Here is a 27,675-nt window from a genome sequence, read left to right on the forward strand (position 1 = left end):
GGATCGAACCCACAACCTTGCGTTGTTAACGCAATGCTCTTACCACTGAGCAACAGGAAAATTTCATTTTTCAGAAATTGTAAAGAAACTATTATTATTAATTTGTCATTGTTGCATGCCTAAGAAATTAAAAACGTTAAAAGGCTTTTTTATCTGTAGGTGAAGATATTTAATAAATTATCCCGAACTACAAGTGGAAACCGTCTTGACCAGCAATGAAGATTACCCTGTGAAGGATGACTCTCGACACGAGTCCTACTATAATGAAGGCTTGGCTAATGAATATTAATGAGAATACACGAAAAGGCGCTGACGTAACGTCACCAAGACCTAATCAATATTCAAAAGACTAGCCTTAGCCATAGTAGCACACCATCTTTCATCTGGTCACCAAAAACACGGAAGTCCACACGTTAAATCAAACCTATTCATTGCTGTGCTGTGTGCAGTACTGTCACCACACACACACACTCACAACTAAAACCATGACCCACAAAAAAGATTAAAACGAGTCTCTGATGTCACAGGAAAAGCCTACAATAAAATGTTCAGCCACAGATTTGAGGAGTCCATTCCAGGAGTCCATTCCGTGATTTTAAGTATACGGTCCATTGATATTTAAAATAAACGAAAAAATAAAAATAAGAATGAGAATAGAAATACATAAATCGATTTTCTAGTTTACGGATCTAGGTCAATTAAATGAACTGTAGATGTGGGCTTGGCATGTGTTCATAGCACTGATTCGACGATGATGTAGGCATGTAGCTCATCCCTGCTTCACTTTCCTCCCTGCCGCTTATTCGTGACAGATCGCGATTCGCTGGGACGAGCGCCAATCTGACCTTTGACAGGCAGCGAATGACAAATGAAAGGTCAGCATTTCTGATATCAGCTGGGGTATCGGAGAATGAAAGAGAGTGCATCGAAAGGTAGGGGAATACCTGTTTTTAAATAATTTAAATGTATTTGTGTGTAATAGCTGTCGTCATACGCGACAGAATTGAACCGTGTCAAGCTTTCGTAGTCGAATGGTTTTATTACAAAAAACGTCGTGATGTCATGTGAATCGGGAGGCTGGGTTTCATCTTGATCTGCATCGCTGAAGAAGCATTACGTTGTCTGCAGTGACATAAGTGGTTTATTTTGAAGTGTTGTTCGTCGTGAGAGCAGCACTGCAGCGCTTTTGTGCATTTTTACACGACGACAGGCCTGACATTAGGAAAGAAATAAGCTACATGAGTCACGACACGGCATCAGCTGATGCTTTTTTGAGGATGTTGCCATTGGGATCCATTCTAATCGCGTACTGTACATCTTTTCTGGTGAACTGATATATCGACTGAATGCGCAAGAAAACACGAATCGCACGATAACTTTATTTATTGAAAACGCGTTTTGCAAACCTGTCGTTTCCGAGTTTGTTTTGGATGCAACATTAATAGTTGTTTTGTGAAGTGTGGCGAATAATTCGCTTTTCATTCAGCTTGGCTTGATGTACAGAAATGAATGACATTTTTTATGTCATCCAAAACACGCAGACGTGTTTGATACACACAAGTATTACCTAATGACAAAGAGAGCACTGGTTAGTTTAGTTTCAAGACTTAAGATTGAAGTATTATCTATGTTAAGGGCAAGGTCAGTTTAAGAAAGGGGTCAGGGAAATCCCTTGCATCCTCATGGAGCTGAGCGGCAGTGTGAGCTCCCTGCCTCCGTTTCCATGGAAGCATAGAATGTTACACGTGACAGATGGTGTGTCATACGTCTGAATTTAGATTGACAAAGAAACTAACATCAGTATATTTATGTTGCATATCATTAACTGTGGAAACCCTTTCAGGTTAAGTGTATAAGAGAGGTGTTCACAGAGGTCAATTGGTTTGTCAATAGAAGTGATTGAATCCTCCCATTCCAAGCAAGCTACTTAAACTTCAGCATTCATTACGTTAACAAGTAATCCAACCCTGGCCATTAATAAGTCTATATATTAACCAATATAACAATTTAACCTCAGTGTCATCTATACAGAATCACAGTTGTGTGAGATTTGTGAAGCACGCTTGGTACAGAATGGTTAATGTGGGAAGATGACACTTTGTAAATACAAAGACTTCCAACCCACAAAAATATAAACAAGATCTGATTCCATCTATTTGATTCCAGAATATTTGTAGAGTGACATTTTTGTAAAGACAACGTACAATTGGCCGATTGTGAGAGATTATAAGACATTTACAAGTTAAAGGCCATAACAATGATCACAAGGTGTGTTAAATAACAACTTGTGTGAGTGTAACATTAACTTCCAGACAAGTCATAAGCTTTTTTCATTAAAAGTTGTTTTACAGAAGTGTTATTTTACTTCTACTTTAGGTAGAATATTGCTGTTTTTTTCTCTTACATCAAGTGCATATGTTTATCTTTTCCCTCGTTTGCCTCTTATATAAAAAAAAGATATTAACATTTATCCTCTTGACGGCCCTACATCTAAGTGGTATAAACTGTGTTTAGTCAATGGCATCAGATTGTCTCTTCAAACATTGATTGTCTTTAAAGTGGCAAAGGTAAAGCGATGAATTGGAGTTAGCGTTAAATTGGTATTTAATGGCAGACAGCAACCATAGCTTTCTCTCTGTGACACTTCCTACATGCTGTGTTCTCAGTCTCACTCTTCTCAAAAGGTTTCCCAGGATGCAGCTCACTTATGAGAAAGCATGCACTCCCATAGGCTGCCAAGCAGTGGGGCTGGGAAGGGAAGCATCAAGTGGCTCAATTAGAAATCAATCATCCACCCAAAGAGGAAGTCTGAAACTGGCAAAGCACTGAACACTATATCAAGGTTACCCAAAGACTGCAAAGCAATAGAGGATTATTCGTCTGCACAATGCTGGGAAAAGAAAACAACGCAACTTCTAAACAACAGCAATTGGGTTCAAATAGTAAACGCAAAAATAGTGATGAATAAACACTTTGAGTTTTTAATATGATTCATATTTATTAGGGCTGTGCGATTGTTAACCAAATAAATAATGTGATATGCGATATGAATCAGAAACAGAAAATTTTACATCCAACATACACGTTTCAAAATATTTTTTAAAGAGTAAGTAGCATATGATTTTAGGGTCCTTTTTTGGTTTATGGAGTGTCCAACAACAAGTTTATGTACACAGAAGGTGTCAAAACACTATTATATCATAATAATAGTTTATTGTTCTTATCTTACTTTTTGACTGACTCTCAAATGATTCATTCCGCAATTCATCCGTCTAATCCACTCCTATCCGCAAGCCTAGTGTCATGTGATTGGTCCGATGGTGTAGTCTGCTGTGATTGGCCCTGAGGGAATGACGCGAGTGATGGTAATGAGTGTCAGCTGTGTTGGAGGAGATCAGGAGCTTAAAAGATCGAGCGACCGAAGTGTACGACGGGAGACGACCAGGCCTAAATTTTGTTTCATGTTTTATTATGTTTGTGTGGCCGGCAGTCGGCCGTGCGGGAGCAGCCGGCATTTTTCTTTCGTTTTGTGGTTTGTTTCTTTTTTTTAAAGTTGTTGAACGTTCGCCGATGTCAGCCTCCTTCCAATTCCTTGAACTTGTTACAGCGTTCATCATGTGTCGCAAATGGAATGCCTATCATCATTGCTGGATTACGGTTTACAGGTTATATGTTATATACAGTGTATAGATAGAGATGGCAGGGATTTGGCCTTACCAGTTTGAGCCCTAGTCTGACAAAGAAGCATCCAAAGAGGATAGTAGATAATAGATGGACGATAATAGATTGAACAATTAAATTAGAAGAGTTCATAGCTAGATAAACAAACTGTAATACCCCAGAAATAACGGTACATGTTAACTTTAGCGTTAATTGCATTAGCTAAACACAGATATAAGGTACACAAATATTTCTTGAAGTTCAGACAAAAAAAAATAGTCACACTAACAGTATGTGATTCGGTGGCGCTAACAGGTCCAAATAAGGTTGTTATTTCCCCCTCTTTCAAGGATAGTAGTTTAACATATCCAGCAGTGAACGCGCCAAGATTATTGAAGCAATCTTCGGTGAAATGCGCGCACTGTAAAACCCTGGTGTTATACTCCTTTAGAGTCAATTGAAAATGAATTGTAACAATTGTTGCCTCAGAAGTTCTTCCTTTGTTAGTTTAAATAAGACACACTTAGTTTCACAACGTAGAACACAGTTTCTTCTAGACATGATACACAAACATCACAAACGTGCAACAGTTTTTTCGGAGGAGGAGATTGAAGTTATCGTGACAGTTCCAGCAAAACGTAGGCGGGGACTATGTCTAGTGACGTAGATACGCGGCGGTACTCGTTCACGTCTCGTTTGCGTGATTCAGAGTAAACTCCCTTTTCTACTGGCCAATGACTTTGTTATTTATTCACCTTCGGTTTTACAATTTGGCAGACTGCTTACTTTCAAACACGGCAACATAACACACTGGATGAAATGTAATTTTCATTATCTAATGCTACTTACTCTTTAAGTTTTGATCGTATTTCACACATCAGGCACAGTCGCCCTGTTATCTGCATCGACTTGAAACTTTGATTAAACATAACTTGAAAAATTATTTAGTAATTTGCGGTATTTCAAAAATACATTTTTTTTGCATTATGGTGATAAAAATAGAATGAGAAACAAATAAAAACAAGTAAGAAAACAATGTCACAATGCAAAAAATAAAAATATTAGCTTGGTTTTTATTTTGTGATAAAATCTGACCTGGTTCTTGACAACTTGCTGTGAATTTAAATAACGTTTATTTAACGCATTTCTAATAATCTAATAATACAGCTCATTCTAATATCACGTTCGTTATTAAATTGAAAGAGAATGTCCAAAATGGCCAATTATACTATGTGGTCCTTTTATCAAAGACATTGAAGTGTGTTCTGGCTGCAGAGTCAGGCTAAACCGGCTCCATTGATTGGCTGCTCGGCTCCGTGTGTGTGCAGCGTAGTAAATGCGGTGCTCGGTGACACACACCGCCCTCCTCTCTCCTGCAGCTAGCGGGCGTATGAAGCGGGCAGCCTGCTGGAAACCCCATTATTCCGACCCACCGAACATGTGCATTTTTCTAGTCTCTTGAAATCGTCGTTGTCCTACGTCTATGTGATTTCCAGTTGTGCTAATGAGCCTGCTAGGTGGCTACAAGAAAAAGAGCAGTTATGATGGCTACGAATCTTTGCAGTTGGTCGATAGCAGCGGAGACTTCTGCACCGGCGGCGGCGGGGCTTTGACGGCGGTAACACTCGGCATCGGTAAGACAGGCCCGGCGCGACAGGACGACTACAGCACCATGGACAGCTCAGGTATGTTAACGAACGGTGTCGACGGTGGCATGGCGCTTGCAGGCCAGTCCCTTCTTATTTTTATATGCATGAAACAACCTCAAAGCCTCTTGTTGTGTGTGTGTGTGTGTGTGTGTCATTGTGATTTTAAGCATTTTAGATGGCGTATAAAATCATTGTGTCCGCCTGGAGCATGTCTTACACGTCGTGTGTTTATGTGCTGTGTCATGATAATCTGTCATCAAGTCAGAGTGGGCGCATATTAGAAAGCATCGACAGTTTTTTTTAGTATTTGAAGATCAGTACTGTGAAATGTAGATGTCAGTTGTTGGTAACTACACAGATTTGGTGTGAATGAGCATTAAAACATTGCCCTGGCTACGATAAATTGTCTTGAACGTAGTTGCATGTAGTATAAACAAAGGTTCTAAAAAGGTTCTTTGTCGGGTCCCTAAACAACATTTAACATCCATAAGACAGAAATAAAAGGTTCTTGTAGTAAATGGCTTTTCACAATGTGCTTAAACCCTTGGTTATCTTCATTCTAAACCCCTCTTTTAACCCCAGGTAAACGAACGTTTCACATTTTTAATTTTGAAGCGGGGTTATCCTTGCATTTTACCCGGGTTATTAAACCCTGTTCCATAGCAGGGTTAGCACTGCTCTTGGAGAGTTAACCCTGCATTGTGGTGTCAAACGTGTGTAGTTTGAAATGAAGTGGGGGTAGAATGATGCGACCAGACGGTCAGCAACGGACACCCCATCAAAATCTGAACAGCACTTACTTCATATCACAAGCTGTGCAGTCACAGAATCTCTGTGCGGCGTGTAACAATCCTTTGAGTTTTTATTTATTTGAGTGAGGAATGTCGTAGGAGGCTTTAAACATGATATGCGAGGCCTCATTTCCCCCCGGATGCGGAACAATGAGGTATTCTGTTATTTAAAGGGACTACAATTTTTGTTCAGTCAGTTTGATGCTGCAGTATTTATCCAATCATGACTGTTTACACAAATATCAAATAAGAATGTTAACCCAGGGTTTAATGATCTGCGGTGTGAAACATCAGGTTATGAATACACAGGGTTATCTCTTAAAGCAACGTTAGAGAACTTTTGCTTATGGTTCACCCATGTGGTTGATAAGCGCAATTGTCTGTTACCAGTGTCGTAAATACTGTCACTGTATTAGCTTCCACGTGGGCAACTCAATACACTTGAATTTGTTGACTAAGCAGAAACCGCTGTTCCATCATGTCACTTCATATACTGCGCATGTGCTAAAGCATTCTTTTGGCTCCCGGGGTTTATACTACTGGGCAATACTAATAGCTCAAACTAGATTGGTAGCTGGTTGTTAACCGTTAGCGCATAGCGTTCTAGCTACATAGCAGCTAACGTGCTAAATTTTGCTATATGGCACATTTGCAGTCACCCAAAACACAACGCATGGACATGAATGTGTTTAGTTACCAACAAATATAATTTTCTGTAGTTATATTTTCGGAAACAGGCGTTGTGTTTGTGTAATGTGTGCATCACTTACTTACACTCAACTCGCTATGGGAATACATAGGGAATACATAACTATACATAGCGATAACATAAGTCTACGTGCGTGAATTAAGGAATCAGCAACTTTTGAACATAAAAGAGTTATTGTGGTTTGGTAGTCATTTGGTATATTCCTGACAGGGGAGGTATATTCCTATCTTATGGTTATAAATTGTGAACCAGTAACAATAGTGCGCCAAAAAACAAACTGAGACAGCCTTATAACTAATAAGCTCAAAATTACAGGACAGTAAGAAAAAATGTACATATAAGACTTTCAAATCCAGTAGCAGAAGGCTAACGTTAGGTCTCCATCCGTTTGCAACACGTTGCCTCTTGCAGCTCGTGCCACCGAGTGAAAGTCAATCAGATATTGATTTGTGTTCGTGCCCGATCACTCGCTCTCTTTATCACACACTCATAAACCATAAAAAGTGATGGGCGGGGCTTGTGAACCTACCCGCACACCAAAGTGTGATTTCAGCCGATAGAGGGTTACTTAGGTAGCAGCGGCAGTAAAATTTGTCCAGATAAGATTTTTCCTACCACTCAAATAATTTTTGAAAGATTGTTTTAGGGTCGAAAAAGTCTCTAGTGTTGCTTTAACCCCTGGTAAATTATAAGCAGTGTGAAACGTGAAACCCAGAATTTTGTTTACCTGGGGTTTAGAATAACCGGGGTTATTTCAAGTGGGAAAAGCCCTAATGTGTCTTTCAAGAACCTGAAAAGATTCTAGGAACCGGTTCCAGCATTTTAGATTCTTCTAGCATTGCTGTCCCTTTTTAGCAATTTAATTTTTAAGAGTAAATTTTGTAAGTTTTGTTACTTGCCTTTAGACAATTAAACCTATTCGAAAGAAATGGTTTAGAGAGATTGTTTACTGGGGTTGCTGCTGTTTTACTGCAGTGGTCTGGAATGAGAGCTGGCCTTTTGTATGAGGAAGAGCCAAGTTTTTTAGTTCCTGCTGTTGTCTGCTTCAGTTCAGTCTGTAAAAGTGTTTATATGTTTGTGATATTGTGTGAAAGAGAGATTTTCAATATACATTTTGTAGGGTGATTGTTACGTAAATAGTCAATAGTAAGAATGCTTAATAATCAAACAATTGTTTGAATAAAAAAATCTTTACACATAAATATTTATTCTGTATTTTATGAGAAGATTTGTGCTTTTTAATTGTCGGTTGAAACAAACATTGGCTTCATTTTGGCTTGGAGGTGATGTATAATTGAAAAGCCAGTTGGGTTTTGTAACAAGATACACACGCACACAATTAAACGCACAAACACACAGGGGGCTGCGTGTCATAGGGCTGATGTCTGGGACTCAAAGCTGTAGGATGAAGTTGACACTTTCTTGAAAATAAATTGACCAAAAAAGCAGTGAAGATGTGTCAGGAACCCATGCCTTTATTTTACATTTGATCTAATCATGTGTTGAATACTTTCTCTTTTGCTTTGTATCTCAAAGTCAGAGGCCTGATTGTCACAAGAATCATAGTTTGTATTCTGCCAAAACTTAAAATGTACAAAACAATACAACCCAAAACATAAAATGCCTAAGGCGCTTAAAACAGAAATGAAGATGAAATATAAAGTAAGATAAATTAAGTTTTAGTAAATTAAGAACAGAAATTACATGGAATGTCTCTGTGACGCACACATACAAATACTTGCATTCTTTGTGGGATTAAGTGGACATTGGTAGGAGTTCAGAGTCATTGTGTTCTGTGAGCCCTGGACTTTGAAGTCGATACCCCCCTGTGAATTTGCTCAATCAGAATAGAGCTCCTCTGTAGATTAATGGCAAGTCTGACAGGAAGCCCACTCTCTGGCCCACCCAATAAAGCAATGCCAGGCCACACAGCTCTTCTAGTAACAACAAGTGGAAGAGAGAAAAGTGCTGACAGTTACTGTTTTAGGGGTCCTTCAACATTTTCAAATCAAAGTAGTTCCACATTATGTTTTGTTTTGCATGAGTTTAAGAGAGATCGGTGGCCATTAAATGACTTAAGCTCTATTCAGTTTTGTTTTACATGGGGAGGTGTGACAATTTTTTTTATCAGACGCTGTCTGTTATTTTCATTTTTTTATTCACACGGGATTAGAAATATCAGGAATACTAGAAATCGGAGGGGTAACTCGAATTTAAGGACTGCTGTCACTACTAAATTATTTAATTTTTAAGAATATGTGGTCTTAAAGGCCACTTTTGGTGTCGGCATCTTTTAAAAGAACAGTTCGCCCAAAAAAATTATTCACCCTCAGTTTGTTCCAAATCTGTATTCCTTTTTTTGTTCTATCTGTTTTAGAAAGATCTTTGGGAGAACACTTGTAACCAGTTCTTTGCCATCATTGACTACCATAGTAGGAAAAATTGCTTTATACATTTGATATGGTTATTTTGAAAGCAGCCTCCTTCTTCTATTTGATGTATTTTGCCTATATATATATATATATATATATATATATATATATATATATATATATATTCACCAAGAGTATTTACCTGAGTTTAGGCTGAAGATTATATAATGGGCACACAAGGTTGTGAAGCATAAAAAGCTTGCCTTTGTTCATTTGGCACCGTCACATCTTTCAAAATTTGACTTATCTTTCAAGGAACATAAATTGCAAAAAATAGAAATTAATAGTGACTCAAGTAAGCAAAACTTTTAGAATCAGTAGCCAAGTTTATTTCCTCTGCTTTGACTCACACAGATTGAGGGATATGTGCAGTATTAGAATGTTGACTCATGACAATGGTTGACTGTCTTGTAATGTATATCATATTCTGGTCAAGGTGAAGTATGCAGCTGAGTGGGTGAGTTTATTTGTGTGTGGTCTAGTGATCTAGTGATGTTTTTCATATGTTAAACCTTTTATTACTGTATTGTTGTCTTTTTATCTCCTACACATAATCTCACAATATGGTTTGATCCACAATTGGTTTGCGTTTCATCTTAATAATATTTACATTTAGTAATTTAGCAGACACTTTTATCCAATGCGACTTTCATTTATGATAACTGCGCTTGTTTACGATAGTCTCCTATATTTAATGACTGTATTATAGCAACCTGGTATATAAATTATGGACCTGTATTGCCTTTAGGTATATAGGAAATGATAGAGGTATTTGCAATTGAAACCTAACTGTTCATCAGCATGTTTTGACCTTGAATTTCCTTCTTACCACTACTTTAGATTTAGATATCTACCTTATTGATGTGTCATGTTTGACAACTACATGTTGTATTATTTGGTTTGTGCAGTGTTGGATCCACATGCTAACCATTCCAGATGCAGAAAAAAGGAGATTTTAAATTGACATTATTCTCCCTAAAATTGTGATTTTTTTATTCTTATCTATAATAATGTATATAATAAAATACTATATTTTAGTCATAACCCATTTCAAAAGTTTGTCACAAGATTTCTAAACTGAAAAAGGGCGTATTAGGAATTCAACAATAACAAAATGGCCAAACAGTGGCTGATACAGCAGTCCATGTCATATCTGTATTTGCGTTTGTGGTATCCCATCTGCATGCATGTTGTAAGATATGAATTCTGATTGTTGAAGGCCCTGCGTCTCCAGATATGGACGGAAACTATGGAGGGGGGCTTCTGGATATGGTTAAAGGAGGTGCCGGAAAGTTCTTCAGCAATATCAAGGATAACCTAAAAGACACCATCAAAGACACCTCTACAAAGGTTATGAATCAAGTGGCCACGTAAGTTCTTATTTGTGCATGTGGCTTTTCTGTGAATGTTTTTATTGTGTTCATGTGTGTAGGGCTGATGTTTAGAGCAAACACAGTTGAGGTCTTTCAACAAATTTCTGGGTGACCTAGTTTTGGGTTACAAATGAAACAACTGTTAAAGGGGTTTAAATGACACGGCTAAAAATAACATAACCTTGTGTTTTAGATGTAATGCAATATGTATAGACGATTTAATGTTTAAAAGCTCTGTATTTTCCACATACCGAGGTGTGCTATGATTGGCCAGTTAACCAGTGTGTAGTGATTGGTCGAATACTGCAAGCATGTGATGGCATGCGAATACTGGTCGAATACTGCAAGCATGTGATGTAAATGTAATGCTTCTTACCATATTTGGAAAATCAGGTTCCTAAGCAATTGTACTGACAGGTACGCCCACCTTACTTACCCACCTTACTTGCGCAAACATTTGGGCGATACACGAGGAGATTCAGGCAGGTCTTTTAGATGGAATGTATCTTTTGTTCCGACACTTTAATTTGAGCAATTTTGGGTAATACTAATACATGCATGGGCAACTAATAACACACCAAAGACACAGAAAAAACACGTATTCGCGCCATGTGACCCCTTTCATATATCTGGTGTAGGTTTGTTTATACCTGGAGTTTTTTTTTTTTTCGACATTTGTGAGATTTCTAGAGATTTTTCAAAGAGAAATATCTTAGAGGCCGGAGACTTAAAGCAGAGGTAACATGCTATTTCATGCATTCTGACTTCTTTACACTGTTAAACGTGCTGGCTTCTCAAGCTTAACATGGTCAACTTCTCAAAATAAGAGATGTAGTATTTCTGTGCTCGATTCACTCCGCCTGGTTTCGTACAGGTATCGTTTTTTTTTAATATCGATTCCCATTTCGTAACAAGGATTCTTAGCCCCTTATTAGACAACTCTCCCGGAAAAGCACCCCAACGCGTCATCCAGCAAGCGAAAGAGCACATCCACTCGTCAATCAGCCAGCGTGAGAAAGAGCCGCTTCACTCGGTTGAGGGAAGTTAAGCTGTGTTTGTTTGCTCACTGAATTTCTGTGATAAATGTTATATAAACGGTGGATATAAAAGTGGATTTGGAAACTGATAGATGCCGTGGGTCCCCGCCCTAAATGATGCCGGACATGAACCGCATGTGGTAAGTGAAACTAAGTCACATGTTTGTGTTTTGTTGGCAATCGGCATGTACGTGCATAATGTGAACGACACAAATTTATTTCGAATCAATGCGATGATGTATTGTGTGCTCGTGTTAAAGTTCTACCCCCCCCCCGCACGCCTCCAGGCGCTCGTCTTTTTCCGGAAATAATCGTACAGCTGTATCTGTCTTTTATAAATTTGATCAAACTAAATACTCTTTGAAGACATAAAGTATGCAATACTGTTGTATAGGTACTCAAGATTAAAATGAATTCCTCATCTTTAACCATAAGTGTCCATTTGCTCTCTATTTAAACATATTCTCATTTGTCATATTCTCTTATGGGACAAGATTTACCAATGGGGTTAGCATGATAGTATTGGAAAACAAGGCATTGCACATTAAGAGAATGATGCTTTGCAGTGTACAGTAGGAAATCCCTTGTTTACTTCGTTACAGTTGTGTGTGGTTATCCCGAGGAAACTTTTCTGATGGTGGTATACAGTAGCCCAGCATCTGGATGTCCTGAACTATTCATGTGCATTTATATCTCAGCTGAAAGAAAAAGCACTAAAAGACATTGATGAGTAGACACAGCGTGAAGCACTTATGTAATAGCATTTTACCTCAGAGTAACTATTGGGTCAAGCAGTATACCAACACACTATGTTGTTTTCAAGTAAGAGGGTTTTATGCGACACAAGTCATTTATTCTGGCAAAAACAAAAATGTTCTGTTAGGTAACCAGACACTAAATTAGCAAAATGTTTTAAGTGGACTTAAATGTCTCAGGTTTTTCCTTTTTTCACAAACACATACTCACATGCACGGACACGCATTGTAATTAAACCAGCAGCTATTTTCAGACCGTGTGCAGATGAAGACCAACACACACACATACACACAGAGAGAGACCAATGCTAGTGAGAGTGTGTTCATACACCTATCACACAGAGGCTTAGAATAGTAGCTTGTTTAAATAGGATCTCATTAGAGGGATTTTTATCTCCAGTAGATCAGTCAGGTGATTTGGGTGTTGTGTAATGTTGTTCACTATGTCTAGGGATTAGATGACTCATGACCAAAGTACAGTGTTGCAAAGACATCAAGTTTGATATGAATTGTATATTTCCACTATATCATGTTAGAGCTTTAAAGGGAGAGTTCACCCAAAAATGTCAAAACCTTCTTGTCATTTCAAACCTGTATGAGTTTCTGTCTTCTGCAGAACACAAAAGAAGATATTTTGAAGAATGTTGGTAGCGGAACAACAGCAGTGCACATTCACTTCTATTGTATGGACACAAAACCAATGCAAGTCAATGGGTACCACAGTTGTTTGAACTCATATTTTTAAATATGATGTTTTGTGTTCTGCAGAAGAAATAAAGTTATACATTTTTGAAGTGACAAGAGGGTGAGTAAATGATGACAGAATTTTTGGGTGAACTGTCCCTTTACATTTAAATAGGTTTGCTAAATTGTGTTGCTTTATTGTCATCAATATCGGAAAAAAATAAAAAAATATATGAATACTTGTATGGATATGATCATGTATTATCATTTCAGTATCGACTAAATGTTTATGTGTGTAATTTAGGTATACTAAAGGAGAGCTGGACATTGCTTACATCACATCCCGTATCATTGGTAAATAAAAATTCTGTTTTACAGATTTATCACATACATAGTATAAACTCTCATTCTTTATTAGAATGTAGTGCTCAGTACTCAATATATCCTGAAAAGTTTACCCAATTCTTATTCTCTTACTCTGTGTGTGGGTAAATAGTTTTATTACCTGCCCATGCAGTTTAAATGCAATATTTAGAAGTATTTAAATCAGCAATTTTGACGAAAGCATTTATATGTGAAATATTTGTTTTGGTCACAAACAAACCTGAAAGTGCTATCAGGGTCATTTCTTAATTGCCTATTTCCAATTCTCTCACTTTGCTAGTGATGTCATATCCTGCTGAAGTAGTGGAGATGGGCTACAGGAACCACACAGAGGATATCCGCTCTTTCCTGGACTCACGGCATGCCGACCACTACACTGTTTTCAACCTGTCACAAAGGAACTATCGGGGCGCCAAGTTCTCCAACAGGGTGAGCTTTACGCTCTGGATTTCACGATCACTTTCATGTTATATTTTTGGTCATCTTGAACTGTAGAGTAGCAATAAAATAAAATAATTTTTTATAAAGAACATGTCAAGTCTAAGAGGCTCCAAAATCATTCCCAGACATCTGGGCAGCATACTGTAGTAGGCTACTAGCAGATATTATAGGCTAGTGGTCACTATGACGACTCATCTGGATTTCATTTGTTAAATATTAAACAGTGCTTTTCTCACATAATGAAATAACTTTAAAAAACAGTGCTTTTTGGCGTTTTTGCCTTTAATGGACAGACAGTGATTTGTTTAGAGAGTACAGGAAGCGAAATGGATGAGAGAGTGGGTGGGGTCGGGGCAAGGACCATGAGCCGGGATTCAAACTCGGGTCGCCCAGGATGCACCGGCACCATATGGCGGTGCACGAACCTATCGACCATCGGCTCTGACCATTTTGACATTCTTTTATTAAATAGTGCTGGAGCATTTATCAATTCAGTTCTGTCAATTGTGTCCTTTTATAATTTCCATAAATATGTATGTGGGGAGGGGGGCGTGGTTTCAGTGAGGTCTGCAGCGGGAGAAAGAGTTACCAGACGAGCGGGTTAACTGCAAACGACAAACACCTGTGACTGCTACCGGTCTTTATTTAACACAAAATAGTCACTTAATCCAAACATAAGAGGTCGTGCATTCAGCGCTAAGTCGCATACACAGTATAATCCAAGCCTGTGAGATTCCTTCCGTGTCGTGAGCTCGTTCTGGATTCCCACGTGCAGTCGCCAGTAAGCAGCAGGTCCCTCTCCCCCCTCTGTCGGATCTTTTATGCAGACTCTCAACGCCGCTTACTGGAATAAGACACAGGTGTTTGCAGTTACTCACCGCTCATCTCGCAGCAGGCCCAAAAATGTATGCCTCTTGAGCCAATAGTGATTGAACTGAAAGATAAAATGATCAGACATTATTATTTCCTACCGGCCATTCTATTAAAAATAAATCTTTTTGTCCTCAAGACAGTAGTTGTTTAGCTTGTGGACCCTTTTGGACCCCCCTCTGTTCTTTTATCCTTCTTTTAGGTATTTGTCTTTATGCTGTCTCAATCCTTCTCCATTGTTTAATTCTTCATCTGTAGGTGTCCGAGTGCAATTGGCCTTCCCGACAGGCCCCGAGTCTCCACAACCTGTTTGCAGTGTGTAAGAACATGTACAATTGGCTCAAGCAAAACCCCAAGAATGTGTGTGTTATCACCTGCTCGGTAAGAATACATTCAATGTTCAAGCTATGTTAAGTTTTCAAACCATTCCTCGAGCTCCACTAGTACTGGTGTCACTATTGAATATTGTGAAGTGTAGAAAACAGCAATCCATATATTCGCTTGTTAGGTCATGACATTAGTGATACCGTTTCTGGGTCCAAGCCTCCACTCATTTCAAGTAAGGCTACATCTTAAATAGCTGCTAATGAGAACTGTTTATTCATAGCTATTGCACTTTTATGAACCCACGATGTACACTACAGTCTCCAGGCTCACAGAATAGCTGCCATCAATATTTTAATAAATAATAAAAAGATGATTTGCTGTCTGGACATTTGGGTTTTTGTTATGGAGATGAAGGTACTTGTTTGTTTGATAATTTGACAGCACGCTATTCTCTTTTTTATGTTCTGTTGCATCTAAGAGAACGTTTTCCCATGGAAGCGGTAGTGCCTGACATCAGACTTATTTCTCCTTTTACATTGCACAAAATGGCCTGTTTTTCTTGATGCTTAATATGCAAAAGCATACAGTTCTTAATGTTGCTTTTAAGAATCTCAACATGAATATGTTTCACACAGAACAAATAGGCAGGCAATAACAAAAACAAGAAAACTTCATTCATCAGTGTCAAGGAAAACTAAACCAGTATGCCAGGTGTGTAACCACCTGTATTTGCACATGCTGTCTGTGTTGTTTTAGTGGCTGGAATTATGCTAATTAGGTAACAGCATAAACATACTCGCATAATTTATGTTAAAGAGTTCTGCACAGTTCTTTGTGTTGGGGCACAGTCATGAATGTGGAGGATGCAACAGCAGACTGCTTTGATCTTGCAAACTTTGTAAACCAGGCACCTAAATGTGCAAAAAAGTGCCTCTGGATATTTGCTCGATTTAAACAGTCTTCTCCATAATTTAAAAACAGCCATTCAGGGTGCTGCCATGATCAATACATCGATCAATAATGTATTTCAAAAGATGGTAATACTATGTGGGTTTAAATGGTTTATGGGAGTAGTTACATACAGTTATATAAGAGGCTTATTTGCATTGAAAAGAATGACAATTTTATTTTATTTTATTAATAATAATAATAGATTTAATGTGATTTAATAAATTGATTTTATTAATATTTTATTTTACTCAGTTTTTGGCCCTCATATTGTACTGAATGAATTTGTTCTTCAAATTCTTCTGGTCGTCTCTAAGCTGGTTAGATGACAAATTTCAATAGTATTATTCAAACCCATCCTCAAACTTGCTTGCTCTTCCTTTCTTTAGGATGGTAGAGTTCCTTCGGGTGTGCTGGTCTGTGCCATGTTCTGTTTCTGCCACCTTTTTGCCAACCCGGTGCCAGCCATGCAGCTTCTCAGCGCAAAGAGACCTGGATCTGGCCTGTGGCCCTCCCACAGGAGGTACGGCCAATCAGCTTAAAGCTCGAAAACCTATATCTTTGACATAAAAAATGATACGAAACAAAAACTGTATTATTGTTGAGCAATATTCATTGCTTAATCCAACTGAAGTCTTGCATACATCGGGCATTTTTCGAGCAGAGTGTTTGACAGTCTAACTTTCCGTGTATTTGTTCATTTAGGTACATAGGTTACGTATGCAGTTTAGTCTCAGAGAAGCCCACGGTACCTCATTCGAAACCGCTAGTCATTAAAGCTGTCACCATGAGTCCTGTTCCGTGCTTCAACAAACAGCGCAGTGGCTGTCGGCCATTTTGTGACGTACTTATCGGCGAGACCAAGATATTTTCTACAGCCCAGGAGTACGAGAGAATGAGGTAGATCACATATGACTAACTTTCTTCAAAAACATTTGGTGTAACAGAAAGGAATAATAAGTTCTCTTCATATCTGTTGTACGATCTTAGAGAACACAGAGTTCAGGAGGGAAAAGTTGTCTTTCCTGTAGGAGTGAGTGCCCAAGGAGACGTTGTGATTTCCGTCTTTCACATGCGCTCTCATGCACTACAGGCCAAGGTAGGAGACGTGTTAATAACTTCTTTGTAGTTATAGTTCTTTGTCATTGAATATTACGTTTTAGGCCTTTAGTTAGCACAAATGTCTGTTCTGTGTGTCTGCAGGTAACAAACACCCAGATACTCCAGATTCAATTCCATACTGGTTTCATTGCCCCTGGCACTACAGTCTTAAAGTTTATAAAGTAAGTGTTTCTTCTCATTCACCACATGTTACATCTGAAGCAGTTGACTTTGATTTGGGGAGTTGACATGAAGTTTTATTTAATGCTTTTAAAGCAGGCTCGATAAGATTTCCCTTTCAACACTAAATGCAAAACTGGTCCATGATGTATCACAGTCAATCTGACTATATAGATTTTGATTTACGAAACCGCAATGCAGAGCTGATACTTGTACTAGTGGCATTTTACAGTGGGGATGCCCAGCATGCCTCAGCAGACGTAAAAAAAACAAAACGACTGAATAAATGCCATGTTTTTTATTTCTTTTTTTGTCACAACAACTGCAGTAAAGACGAACAAATTCACATGTGGTGTGGACACTGTAACACTTTAAAGAGTTACTCCACCCAAAAAATAAAATTCTGTCATGACTTACTCACCCTCTAGCTAAATCATCCTAAATTGGCTCTTTCTGCTATATCTTTATCTAGAGCCAAACATGCTACATTTTAACCCTTTCCATTCCTTGCGCACTGCTTCTCTCCTATCAAAGACGTGGGGCATGAAGAGCAACAGAAAGAGTAACTCTTATTTTAAAGAGTAAAAAACTAGGGTTTTTTAAGGTCCTACTTTGGTTAGGGAGTGTCCAACAACAAGTTTATGTACATAGGTGTAAAACACTATTATTTCATAATGATGAGGAGTTATTCTTACCTTACTTCTTGACTCTCAAATGATACGTTCCTCTCAAAAGCGAATGAAAAATATAAAATTCTCAGATGCAGAAATTTAAGTTTTACTATCGGAAGTTTATTCAAAACGCAACAATTTATTTTCAAGCATACATAGTGCCGCATCAGGTCCTAAAGGAAAGGAAGCTTGGCAGCACATAACAATTGCTGTTAATGGAGTTTCATCTGTTAATCGAACAGTCCCAGAAGTGAAAAGGAAATGGTTTGACATGAAGCTTGACTGCAAATCGTATTCAAACTGGAGGAGCACCACCATCATCATCATCGAGCATATCCATATGCGATGAACGCATCATTAGCATAATTGGCGAAAACTCTCCGTCGGGTGAAATTCCCGACAGTGACAAAAACCCCTTTGAGGTCCTGACACCACTGATGCGGCAACCGGATCTGTTCATCTTACAACCCCTGGACCGGAATATCCTACAGCATCCCGCAGTGTTAGCTCGGCACACAATACGGCTTTAAGACAGGAAGTGCTGGATAAGCAAGACAAAATATGTGAAGCTGTGCTAGCAATAAATAACACATTAAAATAATTAAATGTCTGCCTACGAGAAATATGTGACGCAATTAAACATAACAAATACATTTCACAGAAACTATTTTCTGAGCTTGCTTTTCAATGCATACATACACTTTTAGAAACGTAGAATTAGTTCCTGTCGCTTTGGAATTGCAGCAAGAGTTATGTCGATGTTTCAGATAGGTGACCTTGGAGGCACCATACCACGATCAGGTCTTATTACATTCTCTGGGTCTGGTGTATAGAAAGCAGCAGGCCAGTATTATTTTGCAAACTTTTTCTGGTCTGTATAACAGTGTACCACCCGATGTGTCCAAACACCGCCAGCGCCCCTTTAAGATACTGTTTGTGCGTTCAGTAACCGATCAAGATTTTGCATGTCCTTCATTGTATGCCAGATCCTGTCGGCTTTGTAGATTTATCAATGGTGTCATAAGCCATGGTGTCAGGGGGTAACCATTGTCACCTAAGAGGAGGGAAAGGAAGTGTCAGATAGGCCAGTAGAGTATTTAAAAGAAATTGTTTACATACCAATTAGCCATCCATCTGTAACCCCATTATTGTCCAAACGTCCGCCAACTGAGCTGCTCCGAAGGATGATACTATCGTGAGTTTCACTCGGCCAGCGTTGATGGAATGATAGTTTTCCATATTGCATAAAGGCAAAATAAGTGATCTGGGTAGCCTGAAATGACTTTTTGTATTTTTGCATATTTGTCATGCTTTAATGATCCAGATCATCAAACAAATTTTAATATTACACAAATATAGTTTTTAATTTTTCCATGTTTGGATTGTCTTTTACCATAATAAATAAAACCATCATTTTAAAACTGCACTTTGTAATTACTCTGGTTTTCATTGAGTAATATAATATAATTTGTTTGATGATCTGAATCATTTAAGCATGACAAATATGCAAAAAATCCAGAAGGGGCAAATACTTTTTCAGACCACTGTAGGCGTCACCTTATATTAAATCAGAAAAAAGCAAAAAAGGTTAACAGCTCATGTAGAGAGATATATTTTTCTTAGTTCTTTCATATTTGATGCTTCGATGTTGTTCTTGTTATCTACACTTCACCATAGTCTGTTTGTGTGTTCAGAACAGAGCTGGATGCCTGTGATTCTCCTGAGAAATATCCGCAGCTGTTTCATGTAGTGTTAGACATCGAGGTGGAAAGCACAGAGAAACAGAAAGATCTCACACCTCCATGGGAGCAGTTCCCCACCAAAGATCTGACCCCTAATGTGCTTTTTTCCTGCCATCAAGAACATCAGGACGCACTGGCCATTGCAGGTAACATGCACAAATTCTTTATATTACTGATACAGTTGAAAGTTGAATGGAGGGTTTTGATTCGCTTTTTTGGAAATTAAGGTTGGTTGGACAGTGTTTATAATTTTTTAAATAATTTATACAAGGTAAGCAACATTGTGACTATGCATATGTTGTTGTACTTTTTATTTGGCTGGTGAAACATCCCCCTTTTATTTTACAAAATGAATAGATATCAGCGTACTTTTCCAACATTAGGCTGAGTTTAGGCTGTTGAGGTAAAAGCTTAGTTTGTGTCTGATTAGGCCTTTAAACTGTAAGTCAACAGTCATTAGTCACTCCCTGGCATTCTGTAGAGATTCTGTGCCCCATTAAACTAAACACCATCTGTTTAATGTACTTTTCATTCTCGGCTGAAAAGATGAAATGGAAGGCTTGAAACTAGAAGGTAAGACTTAGTGTAGGAGGCCTGTCAGAGCGCACACTAAAAAGTGGATTAATAGATTTGCGGTGGCTAGAAGACTTAGATCAGTTAATGCACAGATGAAGTCAATGACTTTAGTGGGATAGATGTTTTTAAAATTGATTAAATAACAATTTACTTTAGACCGTAGTTATTAAGGCACAATTCACCCAAGAATAAAAACTTAATAATTTCATAATTGATTATAATTTTAAAAGCATTATTAACTCACCTTCATGCCATTCCAGATGTACACGGTTTCCTTCAGGGGAACAAACACTTTTTTTTCTTCAAAACTTTTATCTTTATATACAGCTGGAATGGCATGAAGGTTAGTAATTGATTAGAGAATTTTCATGTTTGGGTGTAATATTCCTTTTAAAGTTCTTAGGGCTGGATTATTTCATAGGTTTGATCATGTTTATATTTTATATATTTTTCAGTTTTATCCCTTTCCATACACAGTTTAAATCATTCCATTCAGCTCTTAATCTTCCTCTGCTGAACACAAAGGAAGATATTTGGAAGAATGTCAGTAACCAAGTAGATTTGATCCCCCTATACTGCCATAGTTTGGAAAATAAACACTATGGGAGTCAATAGGGGATGTTATATTTTTAGTTACTGACATTCACCAAAATTTCTGCCTTTGTGTTCAGCAGAACAAAGAAATTTAAAAAGGTTTGGAACAATATGAGGATGAGTAGATGATGACAGAATTTTCATTTTTGGGTGAGCTATCCCTTTAAGCGTCCTCACATCCCAGTTCCAAATTTATCCTATCTTAGATCCAACCCCGGGCCACGGAGGTTGCGGAGGCAGAGTGGGGCCGAATGAGGAAAGCGAACCCTCGGATGATGAGATGCTCTCCATATCCAGCCAGCTGAGCAACACAAGCAACGGCAAAACAAAAGCGGCCAAGAAACCAGAGCTCCAGCCTGCAGCAGCCGCTCCTCCACCTGCTGAAGAAGTAGACCTGCTTGGGCTAGATGCGGCTCAGCCTCCTCCATCTTCCCCACAACCTCCCTCCACAAGTAACACCACAGACCTGCTGGGAGATCTGTTTGGAGCTCCGCCCACATCACAGCCGGCCAGCGGCCCAACCTCTGCTCAGTCGACTCCTCGGAGATCCGTGGCCTCTTCTTCACCCTGCCCGTCACCTCGATCTGGAGACTGTAAGCTGCCATTGAGTAACATTGTGATTACAACATGACAGACAGACGTCTTGCAGCTTATCACATAAAATATATACATTGATGTGTGCAGATTTCACAGATAAAATATATCCTTAAATATTTAAGATATTTTATAAGTATATATTAGCATACCTTTCTATATATTAATATATATAGAAATATATACCTTTCCTTTTTCATATACAGTATCTCACAGAAGTGAGTACACCCCTCACATTTTGGAAATATTTCACTATATCTTTTCATGTGACAATACTGAAGAAATGTAACTTCTGTGAGATTCTGTATTTCCATATTAAATATTTCTAATATATATTTCTAATGTGAAAAATTCTATGTATACCAGTATGGATACATATAAGCTTTTGAAAGTCAAAAACACAGTATATACAGCCAGATGTCAGTTATTACAGTTTTATTGTAGTTTTTTATCAACTTAATTAAATAAATTCTGTTTTCACATTTTCATAGTTTCATTTTTAGCAGTTTTGTTATGTGCCTTTGTCATGCAATTATTTTTTAGTTGAATTATTAAGTTAGGTTCATTATTTAGTTAAGGTAAATACATTTATTTTAGATTTAGTATTGTTTATTTATTTTTAGTAAATAATTTAAGTGCCACAACTTAAACTTATTTGCGTGTATTATGTTAGGTTTATGTTTTTCCCAATAATATTAAGGTCATTTGTTTTATTTGATTAAAAATGGTTTTAATAGTTTTACTTTTAGTAAACGGCAATAACTGGGGCTTTTAAATGGCACAGTTCAAGTATTTTACCCAAGAAATGTGTCAATAGTCAGTGAATTGAATTTTATTCTTTACTTATTATAATTCTTTATTTTTATTAAAATATATAAATTATTTATATTTAAATATACATTCGATGTGAATTTTAACTAATTCAAATGAATCCTTCATTTCATTCTTCAGCTTTTGACCTGTTTGGGTCTGGCACCGCTCCCGCCTCTAAGCCGCAGGACTTCATGGGGGCATTCCTCGGTCCAGGTAATAAGGGGCAGCCAGACCCCTTCCTGCATGCTGCACGATCTCCATCTCCTACAATTCAGAACATGGGCATGGGTAAGGCATGCGCGTCTGCCACTCAGTGCTGCCAGTGTGTGGGCAATGTCACCATAACAACAGGCAATTTCTTTTGTGTGAAATCCCCCAGAAACAAACAGCAAGATAGCCTTGTTAAACAGTCCTCTAGAAAAAGACAGTGTGAGTGCTAATGGTTGATGTTTTTTGATGAGTGTGCAGTTGTTATTGGCTTTTTTACTGTTATTTGAGCTTGATCATTTGTTTTGAGTACAGCATGTAGCAGCATGCGCTCTGTGTAGGAGAAGTGTCACTGGTATTATGTATCTGGGAATAAGTGAGGCAGATGAACATCAAAATAGAAAACAGCGAGACACAATTTCTATTGAATCACATATCAAAAAGAGTAATCTTGGTCATGTGCAGCAAAGCCCCTTAAAACTGTAGGTCAGTTTTTAGGCATCTTGAATATAATGCATTAAGCTTATTGTTTGTGAGTTGTGCTGCATTTATAATAAACAAGAATAATTTCAGACATAAGTTTATGCATTGATATGAAAAGATGTTTTAACAAAATATACAAAAAAACATAAGAAACATTTCAGTCAAGTGAACCAAAACTTTTTTTGTATCAGTATGTTATGTGTTGAAACTTGTAAAAAATACACTAAGGTAACAAAATGTTTTCTTAACAGGTCGAAGTTCTCCTGTGCCCCCCACTACCCCCACTGTTAACATTCAGCAGCAGAGCTCTACAGGAACATGGGAATGGAACAAACAAGCAGCTGCAGGCAAGTGCCGTTTGAATACAAGATAATTAATAGCGCCATCCGGTGGTTCCTTTGCAATTGCAATAAACACAAAATAAATGACTCACTCCTTTTCCATCTGGACTGGGATGTTGACCTCATGATTTAATACTGTTGATGTTTTTCGAAACGTTATACAACCTGGTATAATGCTTTTTAAATAAACCAAGCTTTTTCTTTACTTTAGTAATTCTCAAAGCTATTGTCATTAAAATGGCCTGTACCCGATCAAGACAATTAAACTGTTGGTGATGATTCATCTCATCAGGTGAAGGGTTTGGGATCGGAAGCAAGTCCGCTAGCACCAGTCCAACAAGCTCAGTGCACAGCACACCCACCCACCAGGGCAAACCCAACACCCAGGACCCGTTTGCGGATTTGGGTAACTTAGGAAGCAATCTGGGAGGTAAAGGAAAAGTTTGTATAAATCTTTGTGTAAGTACACTCTGGATTCACTGGTAACACCAGCATGTTTTCATGCAAAGGTGGATCAGGATTCTCCAGCAAACCCACCACGCCTACTGGTACAGGAGGAGCATTTCCAGCCATGGGCTCCCCCCAGCGTCCTGCTCCCTCTCCGCAGCACACTGCCTCTGGAAGCTGGCATCCCGGTACTGGCTTTCCTTCATGGCAACCTGGTGGTACGGGTCAGCGGCAACCTCCGAACCAGGGAGCACACCACCAGACCCCACCTAAGGCACCTGGACCATCCATGCCTCACACCTCTCCACAGAACAGACCAAACTACAATGTGAGCTTCTCCAATAGGGGTGGAGCATCACCCGGGGGCACTGGAGCGAAAACACAACCTAACATGGGTCAGTAACAGACAACACCCTGAGTGCATTTACATTTAAAGATATGTATTAAATCTGTATGCAACACTTAATCTGTACAACCATGTATCTTTATCTACAAAAGTGGTCCTTGGCTTAAATCTTTCCCCGCCTGTTTTTAATGAAATTGCCAGCGCAAGCATGTTTTATCATGGCCCTTAGAATGTTTTGTGAACATACAATTCGAGAGAACAAAGCCTCAAATATTATTGTTCACATGTTCTCTTTTATCTCTTCCTGAATGTGGGAAGTTTTCATTAAAAAAAAAACATACTGAGCGTAAAAGCAGAGTAAATTATGTTTTTGTCAAAGACACATAAAACACCTTTTGGAGCTGTAAATGCTAATGCAAAATTCTTTCAAAAGATAACAGCACCCCCTTCTGTTTGACGTTGAAAACATGGACAGCTGGAAAAATGTATCGAGTCTTGTCATAAATGATGGAAAAGCTTGTCAATCACGGGAACAACAACTTCCTGTTTCCTATTTCTTTCTAGGAACAAGGCCAAAGGTTTTGGACGCTAATTTCGATGACCTGCTCTCCGGTCAGGGCTTTGCTGGGGGCAAGGACAAAAAAGGGCCAAAAACCATAGCAGAGATGAGAAAAGAAGAGATGGCAAAAGAGATGGACCCAGAGAAACTTAAGGTGGAAAATAAAAAATGAACAAACATCAGACACACACACACCGTCCACAGTTTTCAATACATATATTTCTGTTTGATTTAAAAGCTGTTTTCCCTCACAGGGACCTAGAAATACCTAGAAACATACAGTTTTAACTATGTTGTCATTTTATGCAATGGAGAAAATTCGTTACTATGTACTAAATATTTAGTCTCATTTGTCATCATGTCCCTTGTGTGTTTGACAGATCCTTGACTGGATTGAAGGGAAAGAGAGAAACATCAGAGCGTTGCTGTCCACCATGCACACAGTGCTTTGGGAGGGGGAGACACGCTGGAAAACTGTAGGCATGGCTGACCTCGTCACACCAGACCAGGTGAAGAAGGTTTACCGCAAAGCTGTGCTGGTGGTACACCCTGACAAGGTGAGCGACGTATCCGTTTTATCCAGAGCGAATAACAGTCCATTAAAAAAATGACTTCACAGTATTTTAATAGTATACGGCTGCTTTGAGAATCAAGAACACAGTTAATTTGAAAACTAAACTTGAAAATGTTTCAGTGTTTCAAACACAATAATTACAACTATCTGGATCCAACATGACAAATGAGCGGTTTAGACTTCTGTTTAGTCATTTAGACAATTTGTTTTATAAACATTCCTTACTTTAATGCAGATGTTTCAATATAACTTATATTGAAGTATGAAAATATTTAATGAGGCTATTTAATCATTCTTTTTCTTTACACTCTTTTCATTTACAGGCTACTGGCCAGCCATATGAACAATATGCCAAGATGATTTTTATGGAACTTAATGATGCCTGGTCAGAATTTGAAAGCCAAGGACTGAAGGCACTATACTGAGACTTAAAATCCAGAAAGTCATCAAGGAAGACCCCAAATCTAAATATGATCGCAACCAGTCAACAGCTCCTTCCCACTTCAGACATCCCGCAACCCCCCACAGCCCGTGAAACACATCTTCTGCCCAACCTCCAGTATAAATGTGTGTCTCTTTATCTATTTATCAGGTCAGATCATGCGATAAGCCAACCTAACCAATGTTTTGATAAGACCGCTATTTAAATGATAGCCTTCAACTTCATTCCATAGCATTTGATCGCCTCATAGAGTCAAGGTTGTGTCTTTACAGATATATTTAACAGCTGTAAAGTCATCGTTGAATATCTGATACAAATGAGTACAAATGCAGAGGAATCTCGGATGAGAGGGGAAGCACTTTAACAAATAGAAAAACGTATCCAGATTCTCTAGGATCAATTTTCCAAAACACCTGTGAAATATGTAAGTGGGTCTCAGGTTTTTCCACTCCAGAGGTAAGAGGTTTAGGCAAATATGCACAAACGAAAGAAGACTTTTGAAGCCTTGCATCAACATCTTGTATCATGTAACGTTATTCTTTCGGAAGCTAGGAATTTACCAGTAAATAAGTGCATTGGAGTACATACATTTTTTAGTGGGTAAAAGCACAATGAAAAGACTAAGAAATGTGCGTCATGCAGCTAATAATATTCTGTTCCTTCTGAATCTGTGTTTGCGGGTTTCAGACTACATTTCAAAAACATTGAATTTGATCCGTTTAGAGGAGCAGATGTACTTAGTAGATATTTGATCTGTCTGTATATGTTGCACACAGTTTTCAATCATGAACGGTTAAGAAAAATTGTTTATTTATGTAGTAAAAAAGGTAAAGTAGATAGTATGAAAATGTAACTTGACAAGACTTCCATTCTGATCTACTGTATACAAGATGAACTCTTTATGTCGTCTCAACATACACAATTTATGTTAACCTGATGTAATATATTTTTTAACTGGTTAACGGTGGTGCCCTAATGAATTAATCACATTCATACAACAATATGTTTTTAACTTATTTAAAGACAGAAACTGTTGCTTTTTTCAAGTACTTTTGTCTGCATTCACAGACTATGTTTACTGAATTGAATTTGCTTTTAATCTATGTTCTCTTATTCCGGATTCTGCATTTTTGATGAGACTACTGATAAATAATGTTATTGAAAAGGGTTAAAAAATGACATCATTTCAATGATCCATGGTTGTCTTGTAAACCGATTGAACATATCCTGTGGATCATAACTTTCATATTTTCAACAGCTGGTTTTCAATATGAACTCACATTACCATTAGGCAACAGCAGTGGATCGATCTTGAAAATCCAGCTCCGTTTCGCCCATCTTGGTATCCACGCAATGTACTGCATGTTCGACTGTAAGCGGCACATAGTCCAGCCGAAGTTTCTAGAGTGTTCAGCCACTAATCTGCCCTTTCTCTTCTCAGTATATTTGCACTTGAATGGTATTAGGTAAATACAGCACACACTTGTGCCGAAACTTGCAGTACCTGCTGTACATCTCATTCATGCTTCCTCTTTTTTTTGTGCTTTGGATCACACAGTGATATGTTTACTGTCAATGATCTTTCCCATCATAAAGAGCAGTGCTGAAGACTTCGATGCACATAATGGATAAAGACAACTATCTTGAACTGATGATGCCGTGTATCCACAACAGAGCCCCAACCCTTGTGAACTGAGCTGTTATCTAGAAACTTAGGATATCATATGTTCAAAAACTAACCTCTGTATACAGTAGTGAATGTGTGGTGTTCTCAATAATGATGTTTTCTGTAAGGAAGTGATAAGATTCGGATACAGCTCTGTGTTTGTCCGCTGTATCAGTGTTATTGTGAGATAAATTTGTTTTTGTGTGTTTTTTTTTGTTCTCCATATGGATCTGTATATATGATGATGTGCGTTGCACAAATAAATGGGAAAAAAACGTG

The 27,675-nt window shown here is 38.2% G+C and overlaps 1 protein-coding gene across 5 annotated transcripts; it reads left to right on the forward strand.

Annotated features, from left to right (window-relative positions):
- Positions 1-737: 737 nt before the first annotated feature.
- dnajc6 (DnaJ (Hsp40) homolog, subfamily C, member 6) lies at positions 738-27,675 on the forward strand. 5 transcript variants are annotated; one of them, XM_056751006.1, is made up of 19 exons: positions 738-932; positions 5,225-5,345; positions 10,461-10,611; positions 13,395-13,444; positions 13,755-13,903; positions 15,044-15,166; positions 16,450-16,583; positions 16,766-16,960; positions 17,051-17,159; positions 17,264-17,343; positions 19,707-19,900; positions 21,131-21,517; positions 22,470-22,619; positions 23,273-23,368; positions 23,655-23,792; positions 23,872-24,204; positions 24,720-24,868; positions 25,095-25,271; positions 25,612-27,675. In XM_056751006.1, the coding sequence occupies exons 2-19, from the start codon at positions 5,333-5,335 to the stop codon at positions 25,711-25,713; spliced, it is 2,730 nt and encodes a 909-aa protein (XP_056606984.1). In that variant the 5' UTR covers positions 738-932; positions 5,225-5,332; the 3' UTR covers positions 25,714-27,675. The 5 variants fall into 5 exon arrangements, with proteins under 5 accessions (XP_056606984.1, XP_056606981.1, XP_056606983.1 ...); XM_056751003.1 differs by lacking the exon at positions 738-932 and having other exon boundaries at positions 4,902-5,345; positions 10,476-10,611; XM_056751005.1 differs by lacking the exon at positions 738-932 and having other exon boundaries at positions 4,903-5,345; positions 10,476-10,611; positions 22,470-22,544.

This window comes from Triplophysa dalaica, chromosome 6, assembly GCF_015846415.1.
Source record: "Triplophysa dalaica isolate WHDGS20190420 chromosome 6, ASM1584641v1, whole genome shotgun sequence".
NCBI lineage: Eukaryota > Metazoa > Chordata > Actinopteri > Cypriniformes > Nemacheilidae > Triplophysa > Triplophysa dalaica.

Excerpts from the sequence above, each read along its gene's own strand:
- dnajc6 (XM_056751002.1), top strand. The coding sequence starts at position 5,165 with ATGAGCCTGCTAGGTGGCTACAAGAAAAAGAGCAGTTATGATGGCTAC. Across the intron at positions 23,369-23,654 it reads GAACAAACAAGCAGCTGCAG|GTGAAGGGTTTGGGATCGGA; the intron begins GCAAGTGCCGTT and ends TCATCTCATCAG. Across the intron at positions 24,869-25,094 it reads TGGACCCAGAGAAACTTAAG|ATCCTTGACTGGATTGAAGG; the intron begins GTGGAAAATAAA and ends TGTGTTTGACAG.